At 34.2% G+C, this 15060-nt stretch overlaps 1 protein-coding gene across 2 annotated transcripts in view; it reads right to left on the minus strand.

Annotated features, from left to right (window-relative positions):
• Window positions 1-15060, minus strand: part of KIAA0825 (KIAA0825 ortholog) — a 187947-nt gene that overhangs the window by 84242 nt on the left and 88645 nt on the right. For both annotated transcript variants that reach the window (XM_087715720.1, XM_087715721.1), the window contains exon 19: window positions 5957-6051. In XM_087715720.1, the coding sequence (XP_087571846.1) occupies window positions 5957-6051 (95 nt within the window). The remainder of the gene's footprint in view (window positions 1-5956; window positions 6052-15060) is intronic.

Below are 15060 nucleotides of genomic sequence, written 5' to 3' on the forward strand. Positions count from 1 at the left end.
AAAAGGCTGCAATTACTAAATTAAAGAATAACAAAAAGAAGTATAAAAAATAAAGGTCAGAAAAGACAATTTTACTTCTCACCATATTAATAACAATAGCTCTGATATAGCAAAGAGCATGAAAAAGTACTTTCTGCTATAGTAAACATAGCAGGCTGTTTTAGGAGAGAAAAATATGCTAGTTTGACCCTCAAAAAACTCTCCTCTTCAATAAGAGGTAAACTTATAAATATGATTTTTTAATGTTCTTTCTGTATAAAACATTTTAATATGGCTGGCATATCACATTCCTAACATTTTCAATATCAGCTCTAATATTAAAACCAGTCTTTGGATGGAAATTAATTTCCTGATACTTAGATTTTAACTAACATTAAATTTTCATTAACATCATAAATGAAGCTTGTAATTAATAATTACAAATTATTATTGTAAGCCAACTGGATCTTTTCAGGATTATAAAACAATAACTAGTTACACAGCAAAGCTAGTGCACATATAAATCAATGTAGTCACATTGTATTACTGCAGTCCTTAGAGATAAAAATAGATCCAGTTTTTTAAAATTAGTGCAAATGCTTATTTCCCTTATTTAAACAACAGTATTTTTCAAGTTGAAAGAGAAAAAAGGCACAAGTGTTTGCAATCCCATTTTGACAGCACTGTGTGGTAGATATGACTTTCACAGTCTGCTGGCAGTTTGTAGGAAAGCCACCACACCTGTGACTCTGCTGTTGATTAATGAGTCTTTCAACTTATCGCTACCATCTGAAGAAGGGCCATGGCCTTTCCAAGCTTCACTGGTTCATTCACTTTCAACTGCAATCCTACCGTGCTAGCGTCTGTACAAAAAAACCCACACCTGGTTAAAGCAAATGAAAATATGTTAGATTTTTTAGACAAATCAAAAAGGATGTAAAATTAAACAAAATGAATTGAAGAAAAGGGAATACAGTTGTATCATAACTGTCAACCTAAAGATTGATTTAAAAAGCCTCCCTCAGAGATATATTATATCCTGCAAACTTTTAGAGGGGCACTATTCTCTCTTCAGAACAATCTGGAGGTCTGCAACAAAGGAATTTCCATTTGAAAACAAGAATTTGCTACATAATTCAAGAGAAATCTTTCCATATGCTGCCATTATATTCAAGAACTTGTAATTTACATTTTTTTATGTCTCCTGCAATTAATAATACATTGAAACAATGAAGTAAGTGCCAACTTTACAAATCAGAACACTATAAATATCACAAGATTTTAAATCTCTCCTTGGAGAACAACTGGCTTAAACCAAAAAAGAATCCGTAGGCAATAAAGATAATACCCAATGAGCCAAAATATCAATGCTTTGGGCTAACTAGATAAACTTTCTCCTTTTATAGAGCTGTCTGTAGTCTTCAAACTCTCTTAACAAAATATGATCTGAAGTGTGAAGGCAATTATAATTGGCTCAATGTCCTGAAAATAATTGCATTCATTCATTAAGACAAAAAAATCCTCTTTGGAACAAAGAAAAATAGGCTATAATTATAAAAATGCTTAAGAAGGAAGCATTTTTTCCTCCATATTATACAAAATAAGATGTAGCCAAGATACATAAATTATTCTGCCAAACACAAAAAAATAATAGAAGACTATGTTGTTATTCAAGTTTAATTATGAAATGAGATTATAGAATGCTGAAACACAAAATTATTTTGTTTTCTTCAATGAGAGCACTCTGTAAAGTAATTAGCCTTAGTCAAAACATGGGATATTGCTTGTTTAGTTTTAACACTGGAAGATACAAATGTAACACCAGCATTAGTTCAGACTGACTTAATTTTATAAATGAACAATATACAACCCCTCAATATTTGACAGTAGATATAAATCTAAATGAACCGGATAGAAAAAGTATTTGATCTTTTTGATTATAGGTCTTATAAGAAGATACCTGAGAACAGCATGCACAACCAAGAAAACAAATGGATTATTAAATAAAGTAAAAATGAACAGCTTGAAATTTTCATATTTTGAAATCATTATCTGAAGACTCCCTTGAGAAATCAATAATACTGGGAAATGTAGAGGGAAAGAGAAAACAAGTCAACCAACAGCATGGTGTACAAATTTGATTTTAAAGACAATGTTGAAAGTTCTGAAGAGACAGGTTGGGCAGTGGTGGGAGTCAAAAGGTTTTACTACCGGTTTTGTGGGCGTGGCTTGGTGGGCGTCGCAGGGGAAGGATACTGCAAAATCTCCATTCCATCCCCACTCCAGGGGAAGGTTACTGCAAAATCCCCATTCCTTCCCGATCAGCTGGGACTTGGGAGGCAGAGAATAGATGGGGGTGGGACGAGTCAGAGGTGGTTCTCCGAACTACTCAAAATTTCCTTTATTCGTTCTCCAGAACTAGACAGAACCTGCTGAATATCACCTCTGGGTTAGGGACATATTATTTTGGAGATGAACTAACTATCTCATTCCTAAAAGTCAAAATAACTTAACGACATATAATCTGTCAATATAACTGTCTTTTGTAAAAGAGAATATAGCTATGAAGAGTTACTAATCATGATAACTACATATTACCTCAAGCATTAGAGGCAATACTCCCTAAATAAGACTTCTAAGCATTTATATGGGGATAAATAAACCTGTATTTGTCTTTCACTTCTATCTCAAAAAATTATAAATAAGATTACGGGGCCTTTGAATGTGTGTGTGTGTGTGTGTGTGTGTGTGTGTGTGTGTGTGTGTGTGTGTAGGTTTATAGGTTTCAAGGAACATTGACAAGAATTTTTATATTTGATATGTTTCTACTGTAACATACAACATGTAAAGAAAGTGGTTTCAATTTAGGTTTCCAAAGAAATATTGCTGCAACAACTGTATGCCTCATATACAAACAACCACTACCTAGATTTGGATGAGAAGGGATCAATAGAACAGAAAGGAAAGGCTGTTGTTAGGGCTAACACTCAGTTTCAAATAGGCTCTAATTTAGAAAAAAAAGTATGAGAGAATTTAACTATTAATAGATGAGACATTCAAACAAGGAATATTATGACAGTTGAGTCTTTTTATAGCACAACTTTATCATTTGTTAAAGATAATATTTATAAAAAGGATAAAAGAAGTAGAGCTAGACTGTATTTCTTTTCTATACTAAGTGATTAAATGCAGATACCCTTAGTGCCAAAAATATTGTTTAATATATTTTGGAAAATTGTTCAAATTATTATGCATACCATAATAATAAAGATTTTAAAGCATACTGCTTGAGAAAATCAGCAATATTTTATATATATATATATATATATATATATATATATATATATATATATATATATATATATATATATATATATATATATATATATATATATATATATATATATATATTTCTGAGGTTTTCGCGGGTGTTAGTATGTAGGTCTCTAGTTATTCGGGTTTTCTCCCGCGTAAAATTGGAGATGTCTTGGCGACCTTTCGACAAAGTCTCATTCGTCATCTTCAGGAGTATATGAAATCCCATGCACTGCCTGCCCCACCACAAACCAACAGAAGAATAAGTGCACGCATTGAAGAACACAAAAACGCAATCAGAAAAGAGGAACCAACTTCTTCCCTGGTCCAACACCTTAAAGCCACAGGACATAAAATTGATTTTAATAAGACTAGAACTATCGCCAAGGCTGAACATTTCAACAACCGAATAATCAGAGAAGCAAGAAATAGAATAAAGCCCACACAGCATGAACAGGCGGGACGATACCTCCCGCCTGCCAGTCATTTGGAAACCTGCCCTTATTGATAAACGAGTCCCGAACATGATGAATGACACCAGGCCCACACTCACAAGAGCCACACAGAATATCACCACCAAACATCCACAAAGAAAACAGACAAAAACACAAACTGATGAGGAAGCACAACCGAGGACCAGAAGCCAGACTGCAAATGCACAATTAGCCTCTTTAAACCCCTCCTATCCTTACATGAAACCCGAATAACTAGAGACCTACATACTTAAACACCTCCACCCAATCAGGACACAGCCAAGCCCCAACCCAATCAGTTCAAACCCCCACTGGCAGTTAAAAGGAAGAAACAGCCGAGATCTCACATTGCTCCTGGAAGCACCAAGCCTGAAGTAGCCTAAAGATGATGAATGGGATTTCGCCAAGACATCTCCAATTTTACGCGGGAGAAAACCCGAATAACCATACATACATACATACATACATACATATATATATATGTCTCTAGTTATGCATACATACATACATACAAACATACATGCATATATGACATACGCACACACATTATGACCTATGACTTATTACTTGCTTGTGTCCAATTAAATGGCCATTAAATTCTATTCTTTTCTATTCTATTCCATCCTATCCCATCCCTTGCATGTTAAATATGTGCAACTAACATTTTACAGGTGACTGGATGCAATATATAACCATATATCTACTGAACTATGAAGAAATGTTGCAACTTTGTCCTAACATATACCCATCACAAATATATTCTGCAAGAAACATGTTTTTCCAAATGCAGGCCATACTTTTTTTTAAAGAATCATCACTAGTAGCATTGTTATTTCTGAATAGTAAAAACTATCTAGACAAGTTATATTATTTTTATAATTATAAATTGTATAGGTAGTTCTTGACTTACAACAGTTCATTTAGTGACCATTTAAAGTTATAACAACACTGAAAAAAGTGACTTATGACTCTTTTTCATACTTATGACTGTCATGGCATCCCTGTGGTAATGTGATCAAAATGTCAAATGTCACTTATCAAATGCTTGTCAAATGTCATGTATGATGGTTGCAGTGTCCCAGGGTCATGTAACCCCTTTGCAACCTTCTGACAAGCAAAGTCAATGGGAAAACTAGATTCACTTAACAATCATGTTCTTAACAACTGCAGGGATTCACTTAACAAATGTGGCAAGTAAGGTTGTAAAATGGGGCAAAGCTTATATAACAGCTGTCTCACTTAGCAACAGAAATGTTGAACTCTATTGTGGTTGTACATCGAGGAGTACCTGTACATCAAATCAAATAGATAGTTCAGTAATTCTCAAATAAAATCATTTTCAACTCTTCAATATTGCATAGTAAATTAAAATTTTTCATTTGTTATTGTTATCTCTAATGTTCTTTCAGGCTATCTTTGGGAAACCTATCAGAGTTTTCTTTCATCTGCAAATAGCATAATTTATTACAAGCTGGTTCTTACAGAAATCTGCTGTAGCTCTTCTTACACAAGAGACTTTGTGAGGCCTATACTTCTCTATTTTAGTACTATACTGCATAGGAGAGAAAAAAAATATCTTCACTAATACATAACTTGCCACTCTTCATAGTATTCATTACAATTATTTAACATGCCGTATTACAAATCAGTTATATGGTCATTTGTTATGATAGAAATTATCTAGAGACATTCTTAATCTGCCATCTTTTCATGTAAGTGAATATTAATTCCAATAAAATCATGAAAAAGTCCTATCTTTAAGAAAATAATGCAAATATCGTACTTTTCACAATTTTCTCACCATTTATAACTCAATTAACACACATTCTTTCCATATGGCTTATTTATAGTATTACACATGAATCCTTCTTCTATGCTGCCATTTATTTATTTGTTTGTTTGTTTGTTTATTGCATTTAAAAGACAATTTCAGATGTAAGGAAAGGATATAAGTTTTTATGGATTTTAAAGCATTCCCACAATACATCCCACCTCTTGTTTTCAGAAGGATCTTTTCAAAAAGGAAGATAGCAAAGAAGATGCAATGAGCATCAGTATAGAAACAGATCTTTATATTTAAACTTTTAGTCCATTAGTTAAAATGACTTTTTACATTGTTTCACATTTTATCAAACAACACAAAGCTTCTCATACTCTAAGAAAACTTTCCCTTTCAGTAAGTTCAATACCTGTGTGCTAGCAGTGTCCCAAAGGTGATTCTATTTTGTCCCAAATAACTTGGCAGCATATCTGACCAATCCCACTTCCACTCATTAACGGCACACTGTTGATGTAAAAAAAGAAAGTATGCTTAGTTATTAATCAGAGTTAATATGATCAGCAAATTAAAACTCCAGCTGTGATAAACTAAATAAGGAGAAGTGAGGGCTAGAGCAAGGACTTACACAGATAACATCAATCTTATCAACAGAGGAAGTGTTTTATTCTAGTAAGTCAGCAATTAATTTATAAATCCATTTGGGGATGTAGCCATTATTTATATAAAGATAAATCGATTTTTGAATTTTCCAATCGCATTTTACTAAACCATTTTCCTTAAAAGATTGTACATTTTGTATGCATTGTAGCAAATTATGTTATTACTGACATAAAATATATCACGAGGAAGACTTTAGTGTAACTACAGTATGATTTTACGTATCTACTTTTATATAAAATAATCCATATTCCACTGGATTATTGGATATTTCTGAAAACTTATATAATCAATTCTAACTCATGTAATATCCATGTTACACAAACATTTTCCTTGAGATTGTCAAATGATTTCATAGAAGACAGAATGCCATCCAAAGCAATATGTGAGTACACAACATTAAGTGTCATTAGGTAATAGCAAAATCAAATGTCATAATGAGAGGGTGGAAAGATAGAACTCAGTTCTTGAACTGAAAGGGGGTTTCTGACACTGAAAAGATTAAAGTGTGATAGATTATTGCCTGCATTCCAAAATAATATCAGTTTAGTTCAGTTTTTTAAAAATTAACTCTAAAATCACATATTTAAATTCCCAAATGTGATCTAAGAATAACTAAGTGATTTTACCCTGTAGTTTCATGGGGACGAAGTAGTCAAATCAAAATTGTCACCAGGTCTAAATGATTTTATGCTGGCTCATTTAAATCTTCTTAAGCTACTAAATGTTAAACCTATCATAATTGAGAAAAGAATTCTCAAGATGTTATAAATAGTTCTAATAAACAGTCATTTCTAATTAAGAAATTATTGATTGAGAGATCTAAAATTTATAATGCAATAACCAACAGCAAAATGAAGTATATAGATAATTGGTTTAATTAAAAGTGTCTTTCTTATGAGAAAATTAAGAGGTCAGTATTTCATTTCATGTAAACAATTTTCCTGATCTTTCACCTTATTGGTGTATAATGTTCCTACCCAGTTTTTTTTTTTAAATGTTTTTTTTTAACTTATTTTTTAAACAGACTTCTAACACAGAAAATGTAAATTTTAATACTATCAATTCTCCTTTGGGGATCCTATAACTGGAACTGCTATCTGTTTCCTTATTCAACAATTCAAATTAGGGAAACTTCCTGGTACAACAATTTGTTTTCCTTGGTTTAATGTAGGCAAAAGTAACACTATGGCTGTTGGCAATTTAAGATAATTTCCCTGGATTGGAACAGGGTTATAAATGTCCCAACAACAGAGTTTTACTCCCCTATTCAAGACTAGCCTTTTAACAGCCATTGTTAAAATAAGGTAGGCAAAATTGGTATTATAAGGCACCCAGAGTTGCTTGGTAGAGAGAGATGGGTGGAAATCGATCACTCACTCACTCAATCAATCAATCAATCACTCCTAATAAATTGGGACAAATCAAATGTCCTGTCCCTTGAAATTAAATTTAAGCACTATAAATGGCTGATTTGTGGCCCTTCAATCAAACTTCAGATATCTCGGCTTGATGTTTCACCATTCTCTGTCCTGATCAACCCATCATTTTTATGCCTTTCTGACATCATGTGTTTCATTCCACATTGGGATTATTTTCTTATCTTGTTGACAACCCATTTATAAATTGCTTGTTGATAATTACATCTCAGAAAATTAATCACATTGCCCTAGTTCTAGATTTCCTATTTTTAATGGGACATGTTTAAGTTTTTTTTCTTAAGTAAAGACTCTCAGATGTAAGTTCACAGAATTTAATTAGTAAAACTAGCTCCCTGTTCTCCTATTCAACTATTAAGACATCTAAAATAACTAGCATATAACCTCACATTTAACCAATTTAAGTCATAGTAGTTTCCAGATGGCTTTTGCAAAGGAGCAATAGCAATAGCAATAGCAGTTAGACTTATATACCGCTTCATAGGGCTTTCAGCCCTCTCTAAGCGGTTTACAGAGTTAGCATATTGCCCCCCACAGTCTGGGTCCTCATTTCACCCACCTCGGAAGGATGGAAGGCTGAGTCAACCTTGAGCCGGTGAGATTAGAACCGCTGAACTGCAGATAACAGTCAGCTGAAGTGGCCTGCAGTACTGCACCCTAACCACTGCGCCACCTCGGCTCTTTTTATTCTTAAATTAAATGCCTTTCCAATACAGGTCCTGATAAGAAGATCAGACAAGATTACACAATCTTAAGATTGAGGCAAGCATGAGAAAAGAACCCAAGATAATTGCACCTTGATTTGTTTAGTATAAAATGGGACACGGAGAAATCTCTGATTTTCATGATTCTGTTACAAGTGGTGGTCCCCAACCCCCAGTCGGGACCAGGCCATGGAGGTGGTATGCAAGCATGACCATGCATGCCAACCATCCCTTTCAAGGAAAGTAGGGACCTTTCCTTGAAGAGTGATCACATCCTGAGTACCTCAGAAACATTTACACATAGTGTTCTTAAAAAAGAACAAGGTGGATAGATGAACATACAAAAACTCCCTACAATTAAATGAAAACTATCAATTCCTCCTTATATCTATCAGACAGACTGTCTGTCTACCTATCACAAAAAATATCTATCTATCCCATTTTTGAACCATTCAACTCTCTTGGGAGATCGTCATTTTGCATCATAAATATGAGTGGCTAGTACACTTACCTGACTGAACTAAGTAAGATTTCCAAATTTTGGAAAACCATGAAGTGGAAGCAAAGAGTTAATGACACACATGTATCTTTGCTATAAAAATCTATTTGTCATACAAATTTTTGTAACACAGATCAGGTAGCCCTAATCACAAACACCGGCTCAGATTGCCATTCTAAAAGCTGCATATTATCTACCAGGATTTAAACATCTTGATTCTAAGGATGAAAGTAAAAAGCTAGGATCATGGTTCCATTTTACATAATTACAGCAAAAGGAAGGCCGTATAAAAATATTAGAAAGAGCTGTTGCTAAGTTCAGATATGCTAAAAGATCTTCAGAAGGTGGTTGGCTTCATTAATATCTTGGTCCACTGGCTTTCATTAATTAATGAAACCATCTCAAAAATTCACACCAGGCAAAGCCATTAATCTAATTTATCAAGTCAAAACATAGTGATTTGTAAACTGGATTCAAAGGGCAAAAGGGGCGATTAAGAACTGCAGGAGACAAACATAAGCAGGTGTCACAAGGCAAGGCAGAAATGTGATCAAGATGAAGCAGAAGGACAAGAATTCCATTACCCCTACTAATTCCAGTGCTTAAAGTTCAGACTCTGCACAATCCCAGCAAGTGTGTGTTATACCTATCAGTCCTCATTGAGAGATTGAGTATGATTTTGTGGTATGGGCCAAGAAGACTCAGATTCAAGTGTATTCTCAACCACTTTAATGGGTAATTTCACTATCTCTTGCTCCCACTTATCTCACAGGGTTGTTGGAGGAAAATGGAAGAGAATGCAATGTATAACCCTGATCATTTGAATGTAATGTGGAATAAAAAATTACTAAACACATATATACATGCATGCATGCATGCCTACATACATACCAGTGGTGGGTTGCAATTTATTTTACTATTGGTTTGCTCGTGTATGCACAGAAGCGTCTGGGCGGGTGGGCAGAGCCTCCCGCCACTGCCACTACCAGTTCACCCAATCCAGGGCAAACCAGCAGCAACCCACCTCTGATACATACATACATGCCTGATATTTGAAGGCCCTATGCAATTTAAGAACAATATAATTCATGCTACAGTTCTTCTCTGCAAACATACACTTCAATTTTTTCTGATTTTGGCTCTCTATCAAACACTATAATATTCTCATAAAATAGGCAACTGGCATATATTCTAAGGTCAGGCTTCATAGGAATAGGGGGCATGGGAACAGTCCCTCAAAGTAAATCTTTCTGCTGTAACAATACCATTCCCAATGGTATGTGGGAAAGACCTTGGGAGACAAGGCAATGCCTTAAGGATGACAGTCCGATGACAGCATAGCCCGCAGCTGCATAGTGGGAAGAGTTAAAAAAAATATCTTTGAACATAATCTAAACCAAGTCCAGTCATCCAAGATACTGCATTGCTTCTGGTGAAGAAGAGTCTACTACTTTACAAGGCATTCTATTTTATAGCAATCCTGTTTTCAGAAACTTTGATTGACCCATCTTAGTACATGACAGCCTATGATGTCTTCCTGCCATTTCCCTGTGACCAGTTTACTGTTCTCTATTTTCTATTAGTAATGGATCTACCATTCCTTTTCTTCCTTTTATTCATATAGTTTCTTTTTACTTTCATTGCGTAAGTTCTTCTTGTATTTAGTCTTTCCAGCTCTCTACAAATATTAGGCACTTTGCTTGTACTTTCTTGATTATTATACCTATTTTCCACTGCTTATACATTTTTAGCACAATCAAAAAATCCCTATGTATTCACTATAATTTCCTAAGCAGCCCCCATTTTCATCTCGTTCCGGCAGGCCTGGGGCTGTTGATTGATATCCAGCCCCATTCAGATGGAATGGGTGACATGAATTTTAACACTGTATTTTATTTTTTTTATCTCTATTTTTTTTTATTAAATGTTTCTTGTCTGTTGTGAGCCGCCCAGAATCCCTATGGGAGTGGGCGGCATACAAATTCTAATAAACTTGAAACTTGAAATATCTCACTGGAATGTTGTGTAATTTTATTTTCAGGACCTTATAAGTTCCTTTGAGGATTTCTGTCTAAAGGATCCCACCTAATACTTTTCTAAACCAGATGAAATTAGTTGCCTTCATATCTAATTATGCTCCAATTTCTTTCTGTAGTATCCTGATCCATAAGATGATGTCACTTCCTCCTAAAATTTCCAAGTGCTTCTATTTCTTCAACCTGTACTCTCTTTAGTCCAAATTGGAATTTAATTTATTATTGTTTATTTTTCTATCTTCTAAAAAATGAAACAGTTAATAAGATCACGGAGGAATATTTGGGACTTTACACTCTTCACCAAGGTGATTATCCAACAGACATCCAGATAGGTGGTTTCCCATTATTAGCTATAGGCACCTAGAACAGTCTGTACCCTCATCCATAAGGGCATTATCCAGATCTTCTATCAGGCTTGAAAGTCTTTAAGACTTCCATAATAATATATTTATTGATCCCATTCTTTATATACTTAATCAAGTGTTTGTATTAGGAGTCTTTCACTCAAATTCTTGTTCTCAATATTGGGTCTTCATATAGTGCCACTCTTCCTCAGCTCTCCCCTTTTTTAATTGTCCTAGACTCTTTTTAATGTTATATTCTTCAGTCTTTACATTCTATTCATGAGATTTTATCTCAACAGTTTTCAATAATATCTACTAAAATATGTTCATCTTTCAGTGTTAGGATTTCTAATTCTGTTTGTGTGCTTTATGGAGATTCTGGAATTCAAAGCGGCATTGAACTTGGCCTATCCTTTCCTGCATTTGTATGCTCATTATTGGATCTCCTCACACTGTATATTTCTCTGTTTTGTTCCAGGGCTTGGTTTTGCATTATTTTCTAGACATGGCTCCTCCTTCACACATTTATTTATTTATTTATTTATTTATTTATTTATTTATTTATTTATTTATTTATTTATTTATTTATTTATTTATTTATCTATTTATCTATCTATCTATCTAGGTTTGTCAGGCATGTATGAGAAAATAAATATGTATGAATATAACATATAAACATGTAAGTATAAGCAAGTATATGTATATACATAGGGAAGGAGTACAAATAAATGGGAACAATAGGACAGGGATAGTAGGCACGCTGGTGTGCTTATGCACGCCCCCTTAGAGACCTTTTGGGAAAGGGATGAGGTCCACAGTAGATAGTTTAAGGTTAAAGTTTTGGGAGTTTGAGGATGAAACAACAGACTTGGATAGTGCATTCTAGGACCACTCTGTTGCTGAAGTCATATTTTCTGCAATCGAGTTTAGAACAGTTTACTTTGACTTTCTATCTATTCTTTGCCCATTGGTATTATTGTGGTTCAAGCTGAAATAGTCGTTGACTACTTCAACTTTGAATCAGGTTTGCATGATGCCTTCTAAACAAATCCTTCCTAGCTCCCATGAGGGTCCCTCTTAACAGGAATTCCTTATCTTGAAATTCCCATTAAGACTTTCTGGATAGTCAGCTGCTTATTTCTAGAATCCTTACTTATCTATTATCAAGTTCTTAGTGTTCCCACTTCCATAGAAAGCAAGATTTTTCCAGAATTCCTATAACAAGATTTATTAAAAAGGGACAGGATAAAGTTAAAGAATTCTCAATGAATGCTTTCTGTTTAAATCAATTTCCTCACTCAGGCTCTGAATGCAGAGACTTTCTTTTTTCCACAATCCCTGTTTTAACTAATAAAGTAGAAATATTCAGAAGTTTAGGATACGGTAATCTCTTAGGATCTAAACATACCACTATACTCTTTCTGGGTCACATCCTTTAAAATATGAGTGAAGACAATTCCAGAGAATATAAAAAGGTACAGTGGGAAAAAAAACAACAACAATAATCTTTCTCTTTCCTTGCATTGTCATTAGTAGAATAAGGCACAAGTTTCATATTATATCCAAAACCACCCTAATATTAGTTGCAACCTGTCTTATGACAAAAGAAACATAGAGTCAGCAATAAAGGTAGTAAAACATGATATAACTATGCGGCTATTTTGGGGGGAAAATCTGATCACTTGTTAATATCAATTTACTCTTTAACAAAGGTTTCCGAAGTTGTAGCTATTGTACAATAACAATTGCTTGTCACTTGCAGGTTAATAGAGCAATGCAGGCCTGTCACACGGTGACTGAATTCTACCCAGAGTTGTCAGCTTTTGAAGGTCTTACAGTACTACAGTATTAATGAGTAGAGTTGTAACAGCTAAAAATATTACCTGCATTCCAAATTAAAGCCTAGCTTAACTTAACCATTTAGTCAAGCAATATTTAAGACAGCAGAAAATCCAAAGGACAAATCTTCAGTTTGAGTTGAATTTATCTGAAATGAAACCTGAATCACCTTAGCCAGCATCCATGAGTATCTTTATTAACCTTTTATAGAAATATACAATATGATAAAAATATTGTTCATTAAATGTTCAAACTAATTTTTGCCAATATTTTCAATTTTCTTTCCTCTGCACTCTCAATCTTTTGAGGCAGGATGAGTGACCAAATAGATGCCACAAATTTTAATGGAATGCTACTTTATTATTACAGGGTTTAATAAACAACAATCTTGAAAGCTGCCAGATTTTCCCTTAGTCCCTTCTAATACCAAACAGAATCAAGGAGAGGTCAGTTTAAGTTCTTTCTCACATTTTCTCTTTCCCAGGAGTAAGTTATCATTTCTCCTTCCTTAATGTCTCATGCATGCATTGCCAAGGTTACCGCTATTACTATTTCCTAGAACAGTATGGGGAATAGTTCTCACACTGTTACCGGGATTATAAATAATTCCAACTGCAGCAAAGTAATTAACAAAAAAGTAACCGGATTTTGTGCATAAATTCCTGGTCAAGTTCAGTTCTGAATATGTAATCAAGTATGTCAGGCTACTGCCTCTGACAAGCTGATGGTTCAGCACACTCAAGCACAGCTTTATTGTTAGCCTAACAAGCTGCTCAAAGTCAAGTCACAGAAGGTCATATGTGACTACATTGGCTCCCTCAAGATATGTAACCTTTGAGTTTACATATATCTTGTTGGCCATCTTTCAAAGTTGCACTGCAGAGCAATAGAGATAATGTTGTTGTTAATTACGCTGTAGTGTGATTTACCTGGATACACAAAACAACAAGGCTGCCTCAAGGTTTGTGTGTGTGCTGCTTCAGAATCTGTGTGCACCCATTGAGCATCATAAAGGTACTACTAACTCAGAGAATGTTCATTATATGTTTGGGGCATGGCTCATAACAATCCAATTCCTTTTGCAATGGACAATTAGGTGTATCAGAGCTGTAAACACTGACCATCTGCTGGTCAGCAGATCTCTAGATTTGAGTTACTAAGTTCTGAAAACAAGACAGGTTTTTATATTTCTGATTTAAAAAAAACAAAAATTCATATATTTCATGATATCTAAAGGGAAACCAGGAAAGAGGGCACAATTGAGTTTGTAAAATAGAAATGAAAGAAGAATTTTTAGAATGTTGAGATGGTTTCTACCCCACTCAAACTCAAATTTCAAGGAATCAATACAAATTATTATGCCAGGCAAATAATAGATTTATCCATCTTGTTCTATTGTTTATGTTGATTTATGTTTCTCATGAAGTTTAATCTGCTATTTCTGAAAACAGAATTTTAAAACCTGGCAACTATAATTTATGGAGGTTTTTCAACAGTCCTCTCAGATATTTTAATATTGTCTTCTATAACAGAAGGGAGATGCTTGCAAATCAGAGACACAAATACTGAGTTGTTTGGTTCTTCTGGCAAGTATAAAATGTTATCCAGGTGGCTCAGTGGTTAAACAATCTTAACCATTTTATTTTTTAATTAAAAGGAAAAATTCAAAAAGGATTTTTCTACAAAAGTAAAAGGGGAATCAAGATGAATACCACTAAGATGAATTAATCTTACTTAATTAGTGGAAGGCCATCAGTTTAACCACAGAACTATCTCACACAGATTCTGGCAATTAATTTATATGCAAGAATCCCATTCTTTGAGATTTGTGTCAAATTGTTAGGTAATACTTGGTTGCTTAGGTAAGATTATAATGAGGATTCCATGTTGAAGGAGAAGCAGGGTTGCACACAGACATTTCATTGGGTAATGTCTCCATAATCTATTTTTAACTATTTCTAGTAACCAAAATAATTTGGGATTTATTATATCCTC

The sequence above is a fragment of the Thamnophis sirtalis genome, unplaced genomic scaffold (genome assembly GCF_051295495.1).
Source record: "Thamnophis sirtalis isolate CommonGarterSnake01/CBP01778 unplaced genomic scaffold, rThaSir2_p1.2 scaffold_5, whole genome shotgun sequence".
Classification (NCBI taxonomy): domain Eukaryota; kingdom Metazoa; phylum Chordata; class Lepidosauria; order Squamata; family Natricidae; genus Thamnophis; species Thamnophis sirtalis.